At 40.5% G+C, this 21856-nt stretch overlaps 1 protein-coding gene across 11 annotated transcripts in view; it reads left to right on the top strand.

Annotated features, from left to right (window-relative positions):
• Nucleotides 1–21856, top strand: part of fbrsl1 (fibrosin-like 1) — a 482412-nt gene that overhangs the window by 335088 nt on the left and 125468 nt on the right. For all 11 annotated transcript variants that reach the window (XM_041786873.1, XM_041786864.1, XM_041786872.1 and 8 more), the window contains one exon: nucleotides 2985–3014. In XM_041786873.1, coding sequence (XP_041642807.1) covers nucleotides 2985–3014 — 30 coding nt within the window. The remainder of the gene's footprint in view (nucleotides 1–2984; nucleotides 3015–21856) is intronic.

The following is a 21856-nucleotide window of genomic DNA, read 5'->3' on the forward strand; positions in this document are numbered from 1 at the left end:
ACTTTCTAAACTTTTGGAAAAGGCCGTCAAATTATAGGAGAAAAAGTAGTAAACAGTAATGAAGAGGAACGGATTTATAAGTACACTCTCAAAGTCAATGAAAATGAATCGCACATGTATCAGAGTCAGCTACAGAACTTCTTTCTTTCCTGGTTTTTATGACTAACAGCACTAGCTGTGGCTTTGGCTCAGTGAAAAAAACCATCAGTGTCTTTAGTCTGGAAGTGAGCGGTGCAGATTAGACATGACTCTAACATCCTCTTCATGCATCAGTTTTTTATAACTTTGAGATAAAAACTTTTTAGACACTGGAAATGCTGACTCACCTTTGCATTTTTGTGGATAGTTATTTCACAAAGCTGCAGCAGTTTATTTCTGCCATTCTCGCCAGTTTGATACAGACATGAGGACTCTGAATAACCATTTGTGTGCTGATGCCTTGAGTGTGTATGTGCGTGTTTGCTCTATCTGATTGGTCGCCAAAGTCACGTGACACAGAAAACAGTGCAGCAGCAGACTTTTGGCACAAAAGACAGACGAGAGCGACTGCAAACAAGCAGATGGGGTGCATGGCTAGACGTTTTTTTTAAAAGTACTCATTTAATATCAACACTTTTAAAAAAGTACTCGATGCCAAATGAGTACTTTGTAAATATCGATATATCGATACTTCAGGATCGAGATGCCCACCACTAATGTCAATAGAATAAAAAATACAGTAAGTGACAAAATGAGTGAGTACATAAATATTCACCCCCTGCAACATGACGGACCTTGTTCAACTGAGATCCAGCAAACTGTTGCTAGTAGTTTTACAATTTGTAAAGTAAAGATGACCTGAGTACAGTGAATGTGTCACAAGGAGTTGTATTATAAGACACCTGTGCCTGTTAGGTCCAGTCACTGGTTAATCAATATTCCTGGATACCATTACACCATGAAGACAAAAGAACAATCACAGCAACTCAGAAAAAAAGGTTATTGAAAAGTATGTCAGGGTTGGATATAAAAAAAGTTAAAAGCACTGAACATCCCTCGGAGTTTAGTTAAATCCATCATCAAGAAATAGAAGGAATATGGCACATGTGTCAATCTGCCTATATCAGACTGTCCTCACAAACTGAGTGAGCGTGCAAGAAGGAGACTAGTAGGGAGATACAAGCTTCAACATCTGAGATGGGAGAGACTCTGCATACAACAATTGTTAGCCGGGTTCTTCACCAGTCAACACTTTATGGGAGAGTGGTAAAGAGAAATCCAGTGTTGGAGAAAACTCAGATTAAATCTGGACTAGAGTTCACCAAAAGACATGTGGGAGACTCCATGGTTTAAGTGGATGAAAGTTCTTTGGACTTATGAGAACAAAATGGAGCTTTCTGGCAATCGGACAAGATGCCAAACACTGCACATCACCACACACACTCCATCCCTATTGTGAAGCAAGTTGGTGGCAGCATCATGCTGTGGGGATGCTTCTTGGCAAGTCAGCCCTGGAAGGCTTGTAAAGGTAGAGGGTAAAATGAACGTGGGAAAAATAGGAGTACCCTGGAGGATGATCTCACTCAGTTTGCAAGAGAACTATGGCTTGGAAGAAGATTTATTTTCTAGTGTGATAATAACTTGATGCATACAGAGAAAGCTACACAGAAATTGTTTACAGACAACAAGGTGAGTGGCAGTGTCAAAGCCCAGACCTCAATCCAATGGAGAATTTGTGGCTAGACTTGAAAAGGGTTATTCATGCCTGATCCCTGTGCAGCCCTACAGTGTTGAAAAGAAGTTTGGAGTAAAATTGCGGTGTCCAGATGTGCAAGCCTGATTGGGACCTCTCCACACAGACTCAGAGCTGTGATTACAGTCAAAGGTGCATCTTTTAAATACTGATTTTAGGGGGTGAATATTTATGCAGTCACTTATTTTACATTACATATGTTTAGTCAATTGACATTACTATGTAGTAATCTGTTCTCCTTTTGACATTCAAGATGTTTTTTGTATTTTTAAGGGGGGATATAAAAGCTGAATTATGTTGACCATGACTTATAAAATAAGTAAAAGGATAAAACATCCAAGGGGGGAATACTTTTTATAGGCACAGTAGAAGCTACAGTGTTTGATCAAACTTTCCACATTATTTACAACTACAGATGAATCAAATTTCAATTTTTCTTTTCATAATGACTCAAACTTACTTGCTTGAAAGTTTTCTGCTTTTGAAAATGTCAGGAATGAAAAGCTGCTGCCCTCCGTGTGTCAGATACAAGGTTTGACTTTGTTCTCTTTTAAAGATTGCACCACATCTCAAGATCCTTCAGCCTGATCTGTTATTTATTCAAATTGTAAGATAACTTATGAAATTTAAAGTGTTTAAGAGGAAGCCCATTTCACTTCTTGAGTGAACAGACTGTGATTTCGCCTTTGGCCGTGCTAGACGAGACATTCCTCGGAAAACGACCTCTTGTTATTTAGTTCCTTTATCTCTACAGAAGTCTGACACACAAATTAAAGACCAGTTTGTCACAAGGTGGATCTGAAATACCACACTTAATAGGCACTGTGTTTGAGTATTCAGAGAGCCGGAGCTCTCTCTGTCCTTGAGATACTATCGTCCAATTTTAAAGCACTCTTAAAAGGCTAAATGACAAGCTGCAGATGAATGCTAAGTCATTGAACAAGCTTTTTATGAGAGGACCCAGTGTATAGTGTAATTCATGTTTTATCTTTTATAAATTTGCAGCATTGAATTTGAAACAGAAACACCATAATGGCAGTCTGTGTGGCTGTGCTGCTTTTGAAACATAAAAAACTCTCAGACTTCCACACTCTCCCTCCCCTCTTCATCCTCTGCCGTTTGCTCTGAAAGCTGTCACTGAATGAGAAGTTTCACACAAAAATAACATCTGCACTGATTATTATGGGCTACTTGGGAGGGGGCAAATGAATAATTCCTTACATTTCCTGTGTCTGTCTCTTTTCTGTTACAGTGTGACAGCGAGAGTGACATTGACGACAAGGTAAGACTGCATTTCTTGTGTTTATTCACCCACCACATGAAGTGGATGAGAGTTGTGAATAACAAACTTGAGCTCTCGACAAGAGGAGAGAAACAGTCGCAGTGTGTTGTTAGCAAAAAGACGAGGTGTAAGAGACAATCTGGCGCTTCCACCACTGTTGATCATTTGCATCTTACAGAAAGTGACAAGGAAACTGCAAAAGATTTTTTCAGTGTTAGACTTCTTTTGTGTAAAGTGAGAAAAATATAACATTTATATCCAAATAAGTCTTGAAAATGTCTTGTAGCTGAGATCACAGCTTACACAGGAACAGAGAACTTTAGGGAGTAAGAACTTGATTTTATTTGTAATAAAACAGATGGGAAAATCATAATACTACCTTTATGACTTATGTAATCATTTTAGCTCATAACTGCAGAGTTTTAAAGATGAATTTGTACCAGTCAAAGGAATACTCTTCTATTCTCTGCCAGTATAGTTAGAAAACAGTGTGAGCTTTCTGACAAAGGGAGTTCAAATGTGCTTGACAAGGTGTTTCTATTTATGAACTTGGACCAAAGATGGCACCCTGCAATGTAGCTACTCACCTCAGCAGTGTTTACAGCTTTCAGTGTGCTTGGTTAAAGTCATAAAGAATAACCTTGTGAAAAAGTTTGAGGGGTTTGCTATGGTGCACTCAACTCACAGTGTGAGGTCTACAATAAAATTTCATCACAGTTCTTTACCATTTTCTAATTTTTACAGACATGAAGTTAAAGTCCATATTTGAATAAATGTCATACTTTTATTTCAAATCTCCAAATCTGGCACACTAGATAGACTGTTTCATATTTTCATTGCATGAAATATGTTCACATTAATCTGGGAAAGCTCCCTTATGAAGTGTTAGGGACTTTTCAAAAACTTATTGAAAAGTGATTGGCCAAATGTTCTGTCTGTCACATTTGTCACAGGCCAATCAGAGCGACAAGATTAAATGAGGTAGAGGACATGCACAGCTCCAGCTAGTAACCTGAGCTCGACAGACAGGCACTGCCAGAGCTTTTGAGCAGTGGAGCTTGTTGGTGGATCAAACTCATACTGTAGTTAACCGACCTTATCACAGTATAGGGGAAACCAATTTTATTTACTCGCTTACAATGCAACAAAACCCTACCAGCAACTATCGCAAATTAATCTTGCAACACAGGAAAGACTGAAAACATCTTTTCCATAATGAAAAGCATCCATTGTGGTTCTACGCTCTTAATTTAATAAATAAATGTGGTCTAGGTTTAATAAAGCTGCTGCAATAGCTTTTTTTTTTTTTTTTTTTTTTTTTTTTTAGCTATTGCTACACCTGCAGCAGCCATTGCTGCAGTGCAACTAAACCCCACCAACTGCTACCGCCTTGTTCTCCTGAAATTTTGCTGATTGGTCAGGTCTGTTCTCAGACCTGGCTCATTCATTTCAGATTGCTTTGCTAGCTCAGACTCATTATTACTAAGATATCCACTGAGAAGAATATGTTTCCACAGACAAATGCAGCTCCCATAGCTTTGAATTCTTCATGTATTGGTCATAGTGCCATGTGTCCTGCTTACGTACACAGCTGATCGAGGGGAAAGGAGTGGTTTTCAAACTGAAGTTTCCATGTCAAAAGTAAAAAACAAAAAACAGATGCAATTGTTTCTGAAATTTACAGCATTTATCCAAAGAAATTATATTCTACCATGGACAAATATTTGTTGGTGTTTGTAGCCTTTCAAAACAAGATCTCCCTGTTCCATTTTAAGGTGAAGTGCCAGGGTCACATGGCTTTTAAAACAGAGATTTTCTAAACCAAGATTTGAAAATAAAGACAACAATCTAATATCTTAATTTATGTTATTTTTAATGTGTTCTGGTACCTTTGATTCCATAGCATTTTTAAAGATTGCTCATAGTAGAAGTGTCTAGTATTGCTGTAACATCTGTTTAACGACTACTGATGACATATCAGGAGCTTGAAAGGTTGTCCCATAATATAGGGGACAATTTCAACACCCCATTGTGCAGGGCAATGCATACTGGTAAAGAATGGTCACTATGCATCCCATAGGGTTACCTGAAGTCACAGATGTGAACTCTTACTCAGTGGATGCCTTCATTCATGGTGCAAATGTGTCCTACATCAAAAACAACAACAATCCACCAGAAACACAAGAACATAATCCAAAAGCAGTCATCAGCTGTTTTGAGATATGATGTGAAATCATTGTCTCTCTGTGTGCTACTGTGTAGTCAACAGAGGTGAAAAACAGTACAAGAGTATAGTACTCAAGTAAAATTACAGTTCCTCTGGTTAAAGTTTACTTAAGAAGAAGTAAAAGTACTGATTCCAAAATGTACTCAAAAGAGAACAAGTACACCAAAATACTTTCTACCCCTGCCTGTGTTTTAATACCTTGCTATTCTTACTGAACCAACCAGCAAAGACAAACCAGAGGCCAACCAGGAGTATAAAGACAAAAATGTGAGTGGGTATACTTTGTATACCTAACTTTGTATTCCCTGCACTAAACCACCAGCAGTGCTTACAACAAAGCTATAAGACAGTTATAGTGATTCTGCAACAGCATAATAGTGATGTCCTGTCTGTTAATTCGCGTTGCATTATGGCGTTACAGAAGAGTGAGAGCACAGCAGGGGCTTCGAATGTGACTGACTGAACATCAGAGTGAGTTTTTTGCAAGTTTTTGCACCAAGCAAATCAGAACAACCTGAAGCAGCTTGGAGAATTTTCACGGCACCAGCCTCATGGGATGGGACCCCGGCCATAATATTGGGCCTGGCTGCAAATTAATACCGGTCTTTATTTTATGTTTTACAGTGATTAACTCTCTGATGTAAAGCTGATCAAAGCGTGCTACAGCATCATTCAAACATACAGCCCATCATATTGAAGATGCAGATCCCTGAGTAGATGTGGTGCTTGGAAAAATCTGGAATCTACACCAGTACAGAGTTGGGATAACTTCATCCTCCACTATAGGCCCCAGTGGCATTTACTTTGACAGCCACTATTAGTCCTCGCTTGATTCAGTCATGTTTACTGTGCCTCTTTTCCTTAGCTAACAGATCAGATAACATCCAGAGAGTATCCCAATATTTTTTTCTCATTGATTTGAATCGTCCATATTTGTGTTGATATTTGATTTTGTCATGAGGTACATTAGGTATTGTTACATCCCTATTTCTAATGCATCTTTGAAAGTAGGGTTACTTTAACAGTCTGGTTTAATCTGACTAGAAAATTTTTCTCAAAAGCCTCAAATGTTCGAAACCAAAGCTGGATCAAGCATTACAATCTCTTGGTGTGGTTTAAAAAGTGCATACTATTTTGGCAGTGATGACATCAAGCTTACACCATGTGACACTTTGACAGATGTAGTCTATCACTTTCACTTCTGTGTATTTGTTTATCCCCGGCTCAGAGGTGGTTGTCTGATGGCAGCCACCTGGTTACAAGATGAAACGCCTTCAGGGGAACCTTGTGCATTCTAATTCCTCCACAGTTTAGCAATTACTCCCTGGTAAATGAATGAGATAGCATGCCTAATCTCCTGTAAGCTTAGCTCCCAGTTCTGTGGAAATGTCTGCAGCTCTCCCCATAAATAATACATTGATAGCAGGCCCAATTTGCATTAACTGTAGCCTGGCAAGTCAATAGGCTTTTATCTCTTCATTGAAGCGAGAAGGAACCGAGGGCGCTAGCTGGTTGACACGACAGAGAGACGTAGCAGGCTTGTCAGTCTCCATACGGCTCTCTGGCATCACTGTGGGGGGTAGAGAGGGAAGGAAGCTCTCACTGTTTCTTTTCAGGGTTTTGTTTTCCTTCCTGCTCCGTCACTTACTCAAGACTTCTAACAGTTCTATATAGTGTCACAAATTTTGACATTTAATAAATAAAAGTTTGATACCATGATACTAAACAACAGAGCTAAAGGAAAGAGAAGAGAGAAAAACAAACCATGTCTCGCCGGTTTTGTGGAAGCTCAGCGGTGTTGCCATGTTGTTGGTTAGGTGTCAGCCTCGTTCTCTCCACTAGAAAGATCCATATTTGGCATTTGGCACCACTTATGTGAGCAGTTTTAGCTCTTTTCAGTTCAAGGAATGGTGCACTATTAGACATTGCTGCCAAGAATTCAGCTGTCTGATTGCTGAATTTTATACCAATTATCGCACAATCGTCTGTCAAGAGCCAGACTGCTGCTTCAACACTTGACATATTGGTAACAAGTAAAAAAAAAAAAAAAAAAAAGCAACCACCTGCCTTGTTACTCTATACTAACAAGATGAACACAAATAAAATACAAGTGATTTTTTTTCTTCTTCATCTTTTGTTAAACTGAGTTTAAAAAATATCTAAACTGTTTCTGGATCCTGTAGGTAGAAAAATGTTCAAATGGAAGATCAAATCTTTAGCAGAAATGATCTTACATCAGCAAAATAACCAGTTGTCCTGGCTCATACCCAACAGGATTTTATACCCCAGATCATTTTCATGCCTTTTTATCTTTTCAAATTTCATTTGGAGGTTTTCTTTTCTTTCCTAGTCTACTCTATTCCTAACAGGATGCTCATATTTATATCACAAGCCTTATGGTGTTTTGTGCCCTCAACTTTGTCTGGAAGGCAGCGGCTGCCTGGAAGGCATGTCCTGTCCTCTAGTTGCTTCCAATCAGGTGAAATCATGAGCTCAACCTTCAATCACAGGACATCATCATATTATGCAAGCTAGCTTGCTGTTTCCCCAGGCAGCTATGCTGGCTTGCTTGATAGCCTCTATATTAGGCATGAGTTTGTTAATATTGGCTACTTTAAGTCAAATCTGTGCTCTCAGCACTCTTGGTTGAAAAAAGTTCAGATTTTGAAACAGCACCGTGCTTGTCAATATCACTTGATTAAGAAGACTGGCCAAACTAAACACCTCATAACGTCCTTCAGATCCTGAACCTGCAAACGTTTATCTCTTTCATTTTTATTGAGTTATTTTTGCTGCAAGCATTCATTTCACAGATCCAGATCATGTGTGGCCTATTTTCTTTTTCTTTGTTTTTTGTTTTATTTCCTTTTTGTCAAGCATTACATCTGTTGTGCGTTTAGAGTGGTGATCAGGGAGCACATTTAGATTTGTCTCCATGTCTCAGCAGAACGTAATGTGTGCGTCGTTGTAGACCTCAGAGGGAAATGAGTCTGCAGCTGCAGCAAACCAAGCCCCAGTGCATGTTGGGTAGAAGAAAAGCTTTAAGCTTGGGCTTTTCCTGCCAATCAAAATCAAGAAGGTACGGAACTTCTGATAACAATGGAAGAGAAACTGATCTGATGTGTCTATTCAGTGGTAAAGTTTCCAGGTTTGCATGACTCGGTTAAATCATTCAAGAGATCCATGCAAAGGAATCTCTGACTTCCTTACAGACTGAGAAATGACTCGAACATTACAAGATGGACAAAATGATATGTAATTTACCTTTACTGTCCGTTGTCATAATATAAACATGGCCTTAAACTCTGAAGGTAACCACAGGTAACAAACAATCCTTGAATACATTGGGGATTAAACAGGGGACCACTGAAAAAATAAGTTTTTTTTCTCTAGTTTTACTGTATAAAAGGTTTGTGTTTGAATAAAAGGAACATTTTGTGTTTTATTGAATGCAACAGTTCTCCCATCTTCCAAACATAGTATTTTATTTTGGCATTTTCTTTGTAGATAATAAGATATTAAAAAGGTGCAGTGTTTGTCAAACTGTGAAAAATGCCAAGAAAACAACTCTAGTAAATTCTTTAACAACAGAATGATGGTTTAAAAAAATAATTAAAATCAATATTTGGTGGAATAACTATGATTTTTGATCAGTGCTTTTATGTATCTTGGCATGCACTCCAGCAGTTTCACATTACTGTTTGGTGAAAATTTGTTTGTCTCAGTGCAAAAAATGAGGCAGCTTTGTTTGATGGCCAAATCAGGACCTCCTTAAGTAGAACGAGGTTTATCTATGTAGAAATTCAGCAGAATACAACAGCTTTTATGCATGTAGAGATGCTTATTTTGGGAATATTTTGACTGAAAATTTGGTCTCTTTATTTTCTAAAGAAATTATTCTACCAAATATTGATTTCTAAAGCCCTTCTAGGTTAAAACATTAGTATTCCTGTGTTTAAAAATGAAGATTTTGTTTGTTGCATCTTCTTTTTTGTAAGCCTTTGTAAAGAAATAAAAAGATGTGTTTTAGGTTCGTTGTATGTCAGCACCTACTATGAACCGTATGAAATGAAGTTTTCAAATCTGGTCTAGGATGAATGGAGGACTCATCTGTCTGCTCTACAGGACCTGTCAGCTCTATGTTTGAGCTACCAGAGCCACAATCATATCCATGCCATGACAGAAAGATATAGTGCTTAAAAGCCTGAGTTTCATTTTCTCATCCTGCATTTAAGGACTGAAGGCTTCCTAAAATTTAATTTTGAACTTTAATTTAAGATGTGAACTTGAGTTTCTATTCAGTGTGTGTAAGAGACTAAAGGTGTGCCCAGTAAAGAGGCTGCACGCATTATAACATGTTATCAGATGAGTAACATTGGCATGAACAGAATTTAATTTAATCAGTCAAAATAACACATTTAACATAGTCAAAATAAAAAGAAAGATCTCATTCAATTACTTCTGGAATGAAAATAATAAGTGTAACAGAAACACTGTGCACTAAATATCAATAATAATGGAGTAATAATGTAAACATAAAAGCTACTTATTTCCTTTTACACTCAAAGTGCTTACACAGTATTATTAGTTCTATAAGGTGGCTGGCTACTTTACAGAAAGATTGCAAAAAATCTGCACATATTTATAATTGTTTTATATTATAGGTTATATTCAGATTCAACAGAAGAATTTATTGACCACATTCAGCACAGGAATGTGGACGTTACCATGCAAAAAGGATAGAAGGCCTAGCACTGCCAACGTTAGCCATAACATGCCTATCAACTTTGAGTTGATACAGCGTGACACTGTTTTTCCACTGCATCCTGAAATGGTTGATACAATGCATTTGTTGGACTTTAAAATAGTTTGCTAAAAGCATGTATCTTTCGCATTTAATTGGGTGGGAATATATAGGCCTAAGATCTTCACTATTTTATGTTGTTATAGCATAAGGGGACATCATAATTCCTTTGCAGCTCATGTGCATCACTGAGTCAGAAATTTTTTCCTTGCCCAAAATAAAGCTAGACCTGAAAGTGGTGAAAAATATTCAGTCTTAATCCAAAATTCAGTCACATCTAGTTCTCAGTCATGTTGTATGTTTACAGCAACTTCAATCCATCATACACTATATTGCCAGAAGTATTTGCTCAAGTGCCTCGACTCACGTACAATCACAGGTGACATCCCATTCTTAATCCATAGGGTTAAATATGACATCGGTCCACCCTTTGCAGCTATAACAGCTTCAGCTCTTTTGGGAAGTCTTTCCACAAGGTTTAGGAGTGTGTTTATTGGAATTTGTGACCATTCTTCCAGAAGTGCATTTGTGAGCTCACAAACTGATGTTGGATGAGAAGGCCTGGCTCTCAGTCTCCACTCTAATTCATCCCAAAGGTGTTCTATTGGGTTGAGGTCAGGGCTCAGGACTGCACAGTTATGTTGGAACAGGAAGGGGCCATCCCCAAACAGTTCCCACAAAGTTGGGAACATGAAATTGTCCAAAATCTCTTAGTATGCTGAAGCATTCAGAGTTCCTTTCACTGGAACTAAGGGGCCAGGCCCAGCTTCTGAAAAACAACCCCATACCATAATCACCCCTCCACCAAACTTTACACTTGGCACAATGCAGTCAGACAAGTACCGTTCTCCTCGTAACCGCCAAACCCAGACTCGTCCATCAGATTACCAGATGAAGAAGTGCGATTCATCACTCCAGAGAACGCATCCACTGCTCTAGAGTACAGTGGCGGCGTGCTTTACACCACTGCATCTGACACTTTGCATTGCACTTGGTGATGTATGGCTTGGATGCAGCTGCTCGGCCATGGAAACCCATTCCATGAAGGTCTCTACACACTGTTCTTGAGCTAATCTGAAGGCCACATGAAGTTTGGAGGTCTGTAGCGATTGATTTTGCAGAATGTTGGCGACCTCTGCGGACTACGCGCCTCAGCATCCGCTGACCCCGCTCCGCCATTTAGCGTCCTACCACTTGGTGGCAGAGTTGCTGTCGTTCAAATTCACTTCCACTTTGTTATAATACCACTGACAGTTGACTGTGGAATATTTAGGAGCCAGGAAATTTCACCTCTGGACTTGTTGCACAGGTGGCATTCGATCACAGTACCACACTGGAATTCACTGAGCTCCTGAGAGCGACCCATTCTTTCACAAATGTTTGTAGAAACAGTCTGCATGCCTAGGTGCTTGATTTTATACACATGTGGCCATGGAAATGATTGGAACACCAGATTTAAATTATTTGGATGGTTGAGTGAATACTTTTGGCAATATAGTGTATCTAGTGGTTTTATTTTAATGCTAATCTCTAATTTTAGTTTACAGTAATTCAAACAGTAGTCAAATAAAAGACTTAAATGTGCATACCTTATTCTGAAGTTGAGAAATTTGGAGAAATATTGTAACAGTAACTATAAATGATGATGAATTGTTGAACCAGAGAGAAATGTGTTTTTGCATTGGTCTCTCGTTATTCTTTTGAGTTGTATTTCTCCACGGTTTCCCGCTATCCAAAGAGACTAATATCAATCTCAACACACTAGCCTAACACAATGGTCACAATATAAATAATAAATTTGGAAACTTTCTCCTTAAAGCTAGGAGCCAAAGAGGTCGAGATTGATGTAGTGATGAGGATGTATTTTCCACGAGCACAACAAGAGAAGAACATCTGGATAAAGGCTGAAGCAGTGCTGACCTTTTCATTTCCTCGGAAACACATTTCATCATAATCAAGTTGATGAGAGTTGTGAAGCCACCGTAGCAAATTGCTGAGGAAAGGAGAAGACTGGGAGAAAAATTCTTTGACAGGCCATCACAAAAAGCAGAAAAAACTGATGGTGTAAAAATTGGGTTCCTTGAGGAGAAAGACAAACACTGTCATTTGTAATTGCTCGCACTCGGGATAACTCGACAGCGATAATTTTCTGCAACGTTTTGCTGAAACAGGTGCCAGCTCCTCCCGTATCTTTCCAATGAAAACAAAGCCTCCTTTCACATCAGATTTGCAGCCACCTGAACACCCACATTGTCAGGATTTCACAGATTAACTTAATTAGAATATTGCTTCCAGGTGTGCCCCCGGGGTGCAATCAGTTACACTGTATTTGAATAAAACTGACGAGATCCTGCCACAGCAGAGTCACTTCACATTGCTGCACCTTGTGAAGTTGGCTTGTATCAAAGTAGTGTCTTGGATGGCGTTCAGTCACGTATTTCCAGAACATGTCAGACTTGAATTCTTTGGAGATTGCCGGGTCACCTCCAGTTCAGCGTGGGGCTGCTGTGAGGGGGATCTTTATGTTTGATTGGCTGAGCCCTGAAGAAACAAGCAATCAGAGCCTGACTATTGTGCTCTCATCACTGGCATTTCTTCTCGGGACGCCTGTCGTCTGATGTCGGAGATTACATGATGTTTGACAATGACAAGTATTCAGTGTTCTGCTAAAGAAAGATCAGGCCTGACCTTGAATTGCCTCGCTTAATTCTGCCACCCGTGGAAGAAACTCCACAGAATGAAATCCTTATGGAGGATAATGTTTTCCCTGTCTTTGCAGTTTGTCAGGCAGCACTTAGTGTGTTAGCACATGGCCATGCTAAATTAGACACAGCTAACCACATGTTGGGTAAATGGCTTGGCAATACAGGAAATATGTGTGTTTAAGTCTATCTGAGGCTATGCTACTGAACGAGGAGCATAGTTCTGTCGTTATTCACATACTCTGAGCCAACTGATCTCTCTGTGGTGATACACATGTCCTTACATGCCATAAATTTGGTGTTTAGTGAGCTTTATTATGTGTTGCATGCGTCGTTTGCAAATAATGTCAAGAAGTATGGCTGGGCAACAAGAAGTTGTTCCAAAGTACTGTCTAAATGTCAGTTTTATGCTATTTACAGCTGTGTAAAAACAATCTTAAGCAACTTTTGAGTCCAACTTAAAGGTGCAGTGTGTAATATTTAGCCTCTTAGCATTTACAAGACAAACTTGGTAAAAAAGAAGCTTGATGCATGTAAATAGGCCAGTCTAAATTAATGATTAATCACCTGAATACATAGAATTGTTTTATTTTTATGTACTAAGAATAAGTCTTTCTTTGTCTGATACATATGGAGGATCCCTTCCATCTTGGATTTTGCATCTTGCATGTTTCTACAGTACCACAGAAGAGACCAAATAGTAGTAATCCATTTTATTCAATTCCACTGTTTACTACTAGAAGGGGGCATAGCAATCTATAATTCATGTTGCTAATTTTTGCCTATTTTACACACTGCACCTTGGTCCAGAGGTCCAGCACAGTTTGTCACAATAAACCATTATCATACCTTTGTTTCCAAAGCTGATGTCCATCCAGCCTTGCTTGTTTTGATGGGAAAATCATCTCTTCTTAGAGATTTAGATCATTTGGCTCAGCTTAATTAAAGGAGTCTGTCTTTTAGCTCCCAAATGGCTTTTCATTTGGTACCAGTCTGGCTTACTAGGTGTGTATTAGATAATGGCAAAATGAAAAAAGAAACCTGCTCTCAAACAAGAGCCAGCTCCTGCATGTTTTTAATCTAAAGGAGCTAACTCAGAACTGGATCGTTCGTGAACACACATAATCACTCATTCATTTATCCTACAAGCTTTATTTGCTTAATAGCAAATCAACATTTCTGTTTGAAACATGTTCCAAAACAAGGTAGAAAAGCTGTTAAAGGGGTGCAGTTCACCGCTTAGCTCTGTATAAGATTGATTAGTATTTTTGTTTCCCTTCATCTTGCTAGATGAGTAGTTGGAGGTCAGCAGGAATAAGTAATAGGTTATATCGATCGGCACCACACCAGGCAAATAGGTTAACTCAAGGGAAATCATACCCATATAGAAACCTCCAAATCGTAATTGCAGTGTGCAGATCCATTCAGAGATTTAACGTTTTTATCATTAAGAATAAGGTTAACCCACTAGTTATTGTAGTGCCGACTGTTGCTTCATAAATTTGGTAATAATGTGCATAATTTTCGATTGCAATTGCAACTGTGATGACCATGTAAAACATAAATGGTCTAACTGCTTGGTTATCAGCGATAGAGAATAATGATAGTTTGGAAGTGTGTATTTCTCAACTCTGAAACTGCTGAAAATATTTTCATATGCCAAAGGGGGGCCCAACAGAAACAGTTTGGGAACCACTGACTGAACTAATAGTGGCACTACTGTAAACTTAAAGGACTCTCTACAGGCAGTTTAGTAAACCTTTTAAATACTACCTTATAAAAAATGCCTTTTTTGGAATTATGTAATTGCACAACTTAATTTGATTGCAATTACAAACATGATTGCAAATGCCAGAACTACAGCGTGCTGATATGTTTTTCAGAAAGATCTTCACATATAACTGAATTGTATTGGTTGTGCCAATGTTTAAAGTGATAAAATCTTAGTAATAGTTTATCATTTTTCACACTCTGTTTCCTGCCACTGTTGCCCTGCTGATAATTCATTCCCCTCCCTCCCTGCTTCATCTGTAATCTATCAGACAGCAAATTCTGTCAACCTTTGACATGTCTGAGGTACTCCAAGTCAAGACGGTCATTTTCTGTCATTGGAGAGGCAGAGAAAGAAATAGAGTGGGATTTATCCCATCTCAGTTTGTTCATGCACTCTCCTGAAGTGTCATCCTATCTCCGTTAGGCCCCACTCTGCCATCCTCGACGGCTACTCCAATTTCCTTTCTTTCTCCTGCGCAAATAATACAGTGTCTGTCTGTGTTTGAAACACTGGTAGGAGCCGCTCATATTCTCTGCAGCCCTTAACACAGTGGCCTTGTGTCAGGTGTTTTTACCACTGCCGACGCATCACCATAACCACAGTGGAGGACACCCAGGTCGGCTAATTCTATTTGGTGCTATTTGTCGAGCAGTCACTCGGCAGAGAGTGTATCTGCCTCTGTGGGAGTCTCCAAGGACCATTACCACATCCTGTCTATGAGCTCTTTTATGGCTGCGGTGTACTCATCTGCCAGGGCAGCGCACAGGCTCTGATTGACACATTAATTCCTCCTCTACCCCCTTATCTTCCCGCTGTGTGCAGAATGAATGCCATATCACCGCGTCTGAGCATCTCTACCGCCTTATCAGTAATGACTCGTCGGCTAATGGTATCCTCCCTGCTCGTGTATTTGGGGGGTTCACCCTGTGAAGCCAACAGTGCAACAAAAACAAGCATGCTGTGGGGATTTCAAACATATCCGGTAACATCACAACATCCTCTTCTCACTGTTTTTCCCCATTTCTCCTGTGGTACTTCTTCCTTTTATTTACTGTCTACCTGCTTTTCATTGCATTGTTGTGAGTTTCACTTCCTCAGCCGCCATTTTGGATAAGGAAAAAGGTCATTTATATTCATGCAGGTTAAGTTACTCCCCTCTTAAACCCCCCGCTGCTTCGTGAGATCCACATTGGTCTCCAAGACTCATCATATTCAATAACAAACAGGCCACCCACCAGGCCGCTGACAACCTTAATGTTTTTTTATAGCCGGGGAAAACGGACCGGCTTAGTGTTTCGACACCAGTGATCATCCGTCCTCATCTCTTTAATGAAATTAGATTAAGTGCACCTGGGAAAGAGCTGAGAAAGCAGAATGCCTCGCCACCTCCTTTAATCTAAAACCAATTTGCCAGTAATATTCCTTTCCCCCCCAGCTTGGGATTCGCCGGCCCTGATTCAAAATGGAGAGGGAACGAGATGAGACCAGAGCTGACTGGTTGCATTCAGTTCCCCACAGGCGCTGTGAAATTAGAACTGACACCGGCAACACAGGCCTTAATATGGAGATGTCATTTTTCTCCTCGTGCTTTTGTCTTTCTCTCTCCTTCCCTTATTCACTCGCTCATGTCTCTTGTTAAGTCCATTCTTCTATTCACTGCCGTTTTCACTTACTAACCCTGAAAGAAACACAAAACAGAGAAAGAATAAAAGGAAACATCAAACCACTTGACAGATTCCTCCCTGATTGCTCTAATATTTTGATGCCTAACTTTAAGAGTCGAAATTTAGATGAAATGAGGTTTTAGGAGAAAAATACGACTTCTTGCTTTATAGGTCGGCCAAATTAAACGTCTCATAATGTCCTTCAGATCCGGAGGACCTGGAAACGTTTATCTCTTTCATTTTTATCGAGTTGTTTGCAACAAGCATTCCTGCACTGCTCCAAATCACGTGTGGCCTATTTTCTTTTCATTGTCTTTTGCTTTATTTCCTATTTGTCAAGCATTACATCTGTTGTGCATTTATCGTGGTGATCAGGGAGCACTTGGATTCGTCTCTGACGTCTCAGTAGAACGAGATGTGTCAGCCTTTGTGGAGCTTGGAGGGAAGTGAGTTTAAGGGCGGCCTCAGCGGTGAAACCAAGCCCCAATGCATGTTGGGAAGAAGAGGTGCGATGACAGAAAAAAACTTGAAGCTTCTGCAGGGCCAGCCAGCAGACACGGCCGACTGACATCAGCAAAGACGGCTTGTCACTAGCAATGCATGTCATACAGCGACGCGGGGACAGTCAACATGGCAGTGGCGTCATTGATGTGGCACCCAATAGCCTGGTTCAGATTCTTTCTCAAAGGTTAGCGCTGATGTTGGCTCTCAGGATGAAAATAGAAGGGTTGTGACAAGCCAAACCACGCCAGCCACTCAGAGCAGGGGGGTGTGAAAACATAACATGGCATCAAGACTGTAATCTTCTTTCACTTACTGCCTCCTCTCACTGAAGCTGTTTGTGTTGGCAGAGTGTTAATAGAACAAATAGTCGTCCCTTTGTTCTGTTCAAATCATAACACAGACTCACACATACACACCCTCGTCTTTGAAACACCAGCGCTCTGCTAACTCTTTGAGAAAATCCTGTCACCGCTCAGCCATGTTCTTGTGATCATTGTTATTGAGGGAGTTATTGTTGCCTGGATGAACACCTGGTTTTAGTATGTGTTTTTCCTGCACCTCAACCAGATCCACTTTTAGAGGTTGTTTTCCTCAAACACTGTTTTTTTCCCCACCTGAGAGCCCTGGTTCTGTAATAGGACAGTTTTTCAGCAACGGTCAGGTGAAATGCTCGATTGCACAATTTTCTGCTAGATGGCTCGCCTGCTCAATGATACAGTGATAGAGAAAGCATGGCATGTCATATCAATCAAGACAAGTGATAAAGTATTGCATCAGATGTGATGACCAAAGATCTTTAATGCCAAAGTGTAACAGATTTATCTGATATCTGATTGCATAAATACTCACACCCTTTTAACACCTTTTAGCACCCTTTTTTGTGCTAGTAGTCTCACACTTTGTGAAATAGGAATCAGCTGAGTTCATTGAATGTGTCTAAAGTGACTGTAGTATAAATACACCTGTGTCTGGAAGGTCCAGTCACTTGTTAATCTGCAAACCTTGCTACCATTACACCATGAAGACAACAGAACACTCAAAGCAACTCAGAGAAAAGGTTATTGAAAATTATAAGTCAGGGAGATGGATACCGAAACATTTCAAAGGCACTGAACATCCTCCGCAAATGGAAGGAACATGGCACATGTGTAAGTCTGCCTAGATCAAGCCGTCCTCACAAACTGAGTTACCATGCAAGAAGGGGGCTAATGAGAGAAGCAATCAAGACACTTATGACTACTCTAAAGGAGATACATGCTTCAGCAGCTGAGATGGGAAAGACTTCACATGCAACAACAGTTGCCTTGGTTCTTCACCAGTCAAAGCTTTATGGGAGATTGGCAAAGAGACAGCCACTGATGAAGAAAACTCAGATTCATATCCACTAGAGATTGTCCGAAAATCAATGTGGGGTACTCCATGGTGAAGCAAAAGAAAGTTTGATGAAACCAAAGTGGTGCTTTTGGGCATCAGACAAAACGCTATGTTTGGCAGACACCAAACACCACACATCACCACAAACACACCATCCCCATTGTGAAGCATGGTGGTCGCAGCATTATACTGTGGGGATGCTTCTTTGCAGCAAGACAATGACCTGAAGCATACAGTGAAAGCTACACAGAAATGCTTCAAAGACAAGAAGGTGAATGTTTCGGAGTGGCCGAGTCAAACCCAGACCTCAATCCAATTGAGAAATTTGTGGCTGGACTTAAAACAGGCTGTTCACTACTGAGCCCTTGTGCAACCTGACAGAGCTTAAGCAGTTTTTAAGAGAAGAATAGGAGAATAATTGCAGTGTCCAGATGTGCAAGCCTGACTGAGACTTATCCACCCAGGTCCAGTGCTGTGATTTTTTTTTGTCAGAAAAGCCAAATAATATTCACCATGACTGATGTATAAAAAAATCCAAAGGGTAAAATATCTTAGGGTCCAATACTTCTTACAGGCACTGATTTTAGACTTTCTTCTTGATTGGTCCTGCTGTGAAGTAATGATTTGTAGTTATCAGAATGAAAATCTAGATGTATATTTGGAAACAAAATTCTCTATAATGACTGACTACACCCCATTCAGGGGCTGTGTACTCTGAAGGGTGCATTTTAAGACGCCATATTGATGCATTGAAGGCTTTTCCATTTTTGAGACTCTTTAGATGCGGCTAGTGTGTGCATCCATCTTTCTCTGGCCAGCACAGAATCCATCTGGTACATCCTTTGTGGCCTTACATACCCTCAGCTTCACTTCATGCCAATTCAAATGAGTTGGCAGACTCTGAAGTTGTTGCGTAACATACTTATAATGTAAGTAATTGCTTTAACTCAATCAAATAGCCACCTATACCACTTTTCAAAAACTAAAGGTTGTTTGCAGCCATGTGATCCTGATGACGCACAAATGTCAGTGAAAAGCACAAGTTAGTAATCAATGGGAATGGAGGAAAGTTAGTACATTGAAGCTGTAAATGGGCATGCAAGCTGTAGTTCTCATTAGAAAACATACTTTGGGTATTATTTCTACAATTCAGGAAAAGAGGATATTTTTGTTTCCGTGAGTCAACCAGTTTGCCTGTCAGGAAGGAGATCAATATCAAATAAAGCTGATTGGTCCATTCATTCTAAGACCTGGCACCATCAGTTCAGATTTGAGCTTTGCAAGATGACAGACATGGAATCTGACCTGTCCATTGGCGTTGCAAAGTTAGGGCTGATGACACAAAAGAAGGCTGCAAACAAAGATACTGTAATCAGTGCACTTTGCTGCAATTGTCCATCCAAACTTTATGATGAATGATATGGTAGCTTGACGCTAATGCTAATGCCAGTAACTAACCAGGTTGTTGAAGTCCATCTTCACTTTTGTCCAACATTTCTCTTTTTCAGTCAGAGATGGTTGTCCCTCAGTGACACATTATAAAAGCAGGGAAGATGTTGCCAAAGCAACTTTCCTAACTAACTTCAACACTCTTTCGCCTCACCAATTGGTTGTTTATATTTGTGGCTTTTTGGTCTCATTGGTCAACACCACTGACATCATGGAAGAAATGTCGGAGGGCAGGAAAAAAATCAAACATGCTAGACTCTCTGTCAGGAGGACATGAGGCACCACAGATGTTCACTATGACGCACTACACAGGAAAATCTGTTGATTTTTAGGGCAAGCAGGTCCCATAACTATATGACAGCCAGATCAGACCATAAGCGCGCTTATAATTCAAGTCTGACCTCAGCATTCAAGCAGTTAAAGCACATCCACTTGATAGTAGTCTTTAACATATCCAAGGTGTAATCCCTTTGCAGTTGTAGAACACAAAGTTAAACAGACTGCTAAACTGAATAACCTTGTGTTCACTGTGCTCCAAGCAGCATGGCACAGACTTCTTTGTTTTTCAAGCCAGCCTGTGTTTGAATAACAATCCAGGCACTATATACATTTTTCCACATGAGTAATAAAAGTAAAATTGACTCCATATTGGCTGCAGATGTTCTGCAGAAAAGGAAAAAGACCCAAATGTTTTTGTGTACGTGGATGTAAGATTTGAGTGTTTCTGATCGTGCATAAACATAATGTCTAAGTGGGTTTTTATTCAATAAACATGGTTGGGCTGTAATTACTTACACATTTCTTCTGGCTGGAAATGCAAGACAGACTTTGTGTGCGTTTAGAGCTGGCGCACTAACACTCGTGTCTGTCCCAGCCTTGGCTTGTCTGCGCTAGACTTCTTAATGCAAGACGACTTGCTTTTCCTCCACAACAAATGGCATATGCAATCAGGGATAAATATAGAATTCCCTGTTGTTATTAGGAATCAGTGCCATCCTGGATAATGTTTCCCTAAAGAAGCGCTGCCTCCTCTTGGGCCAGGAATAAATCAGTAAATGGAGCTTATGTCCACCGTGGCTGTGAAAAGAATGTTTATAGAGACTCAATTCCCTTCTCACACAAAGAAGCCAGTCAGCAAAGAAGTACGCCAGTCATATTTTTTAAAGGAAATCAAAACACATTAATGTTGAAGTCACAGGCAGTTGTTGTTTTGTATCTGCCACTGTATTTTTCCCCACTGAAGGCAAGTCTCACCACATGTGCATCTTTATGGGGAGGATCATCTGCAGAAGCTCATAACAGTGATGATGGACAGTAACGGAAGTCTAAGCCTCTCTCCCACCCACTGAGAGAAAACATACTCCATCTTTCTTTTGCTAACCACTTGAGCATCTCAAAGTCAATCTAAACACTCAGATGCCTGTGGATCAGCCAGCGACTGCCAGACCTCAAGCCCTGAAGGCCCTCGCGTCACTCGGGTTCTGCAGGGAACTTTCCGTGGGCGAATGTGTATGTGATGTGGAAAGCCGAGAACCCTGGAGAGCATGCTGAGATCAGGCCACATGGAGGGGCCAGCTGCCTTCAATTAAGCCAGAAATCCCAGCCACTGCAGTCCCTAGAGCACAGACCCAGGCTGCTTTGATCTGGGCCAGCCAGGGGAGAAGGTACAGGGCTTGAAAGATTACAGGAAAAAAATTATCCTATCAAAGGGTGCTCCATAAAAGTTAACGCAGGGTTTTTAGGCTCAGGGGGCAACGGGAAGCAGGTATTAACGACGGCTGTCACTCATGTTCATTTGCTAGTCGTTTCCCCTTCTACTTTTCACTGGGCTGTAATTAGTGGACACACCTGGCCTCTCTATGAAGTTTACTATAGAGCTCTCCTGCCTCTTAACTTTTATGTGCATTTCAGATCAATTCCGAGTCCTGCAGGGCACATTGGCACAACCAGAGCTGATGTGCATGTCGGCTTCAGCAGAGAGGTAGAGCAGCTCCTTGATATGCATGAGCTCTAGAGTCACAGACAGAGACCAGCATTAAAACTGTCCCCCTGCCAAGCAGCACAGACGCAGGCGGCACGGGCATCCATTAAATTAATTTGACTTCATTAGTGCAGACCTGCGAGGCCTGCGGTGCCCATAGAGGTGCCAGGGGGTGGGAGGTGGGGGGTGCTGGTTGAGTGGCATCAGCCACTGCGCTCTGAGGAGAGCGAACACATGGCACTGACAGGCGGAATATGGCCCCAGTTTTTACACCGGGACGGCTGCCAGACAAAGGCAACATGCGTCACTGGCTTTAGGGGAGCTCAATCAACACCCGGTCGGAGCATTAACGCCATGCTCGCC

Source organism: Cheilinus undulatus, linkage group 5, assembly GCF_018320785.1.
Source record: "Cheilinus undulatus linkage group 5, ASM1832078v1, whole genome shotgun sequence".
NCBI classification, from domain to species: Eukaryota; Metazoa; Chordata; class Actinopteri; order Labriformes; family Labridae; genus Cheilinus; species Cheilinus undulatus.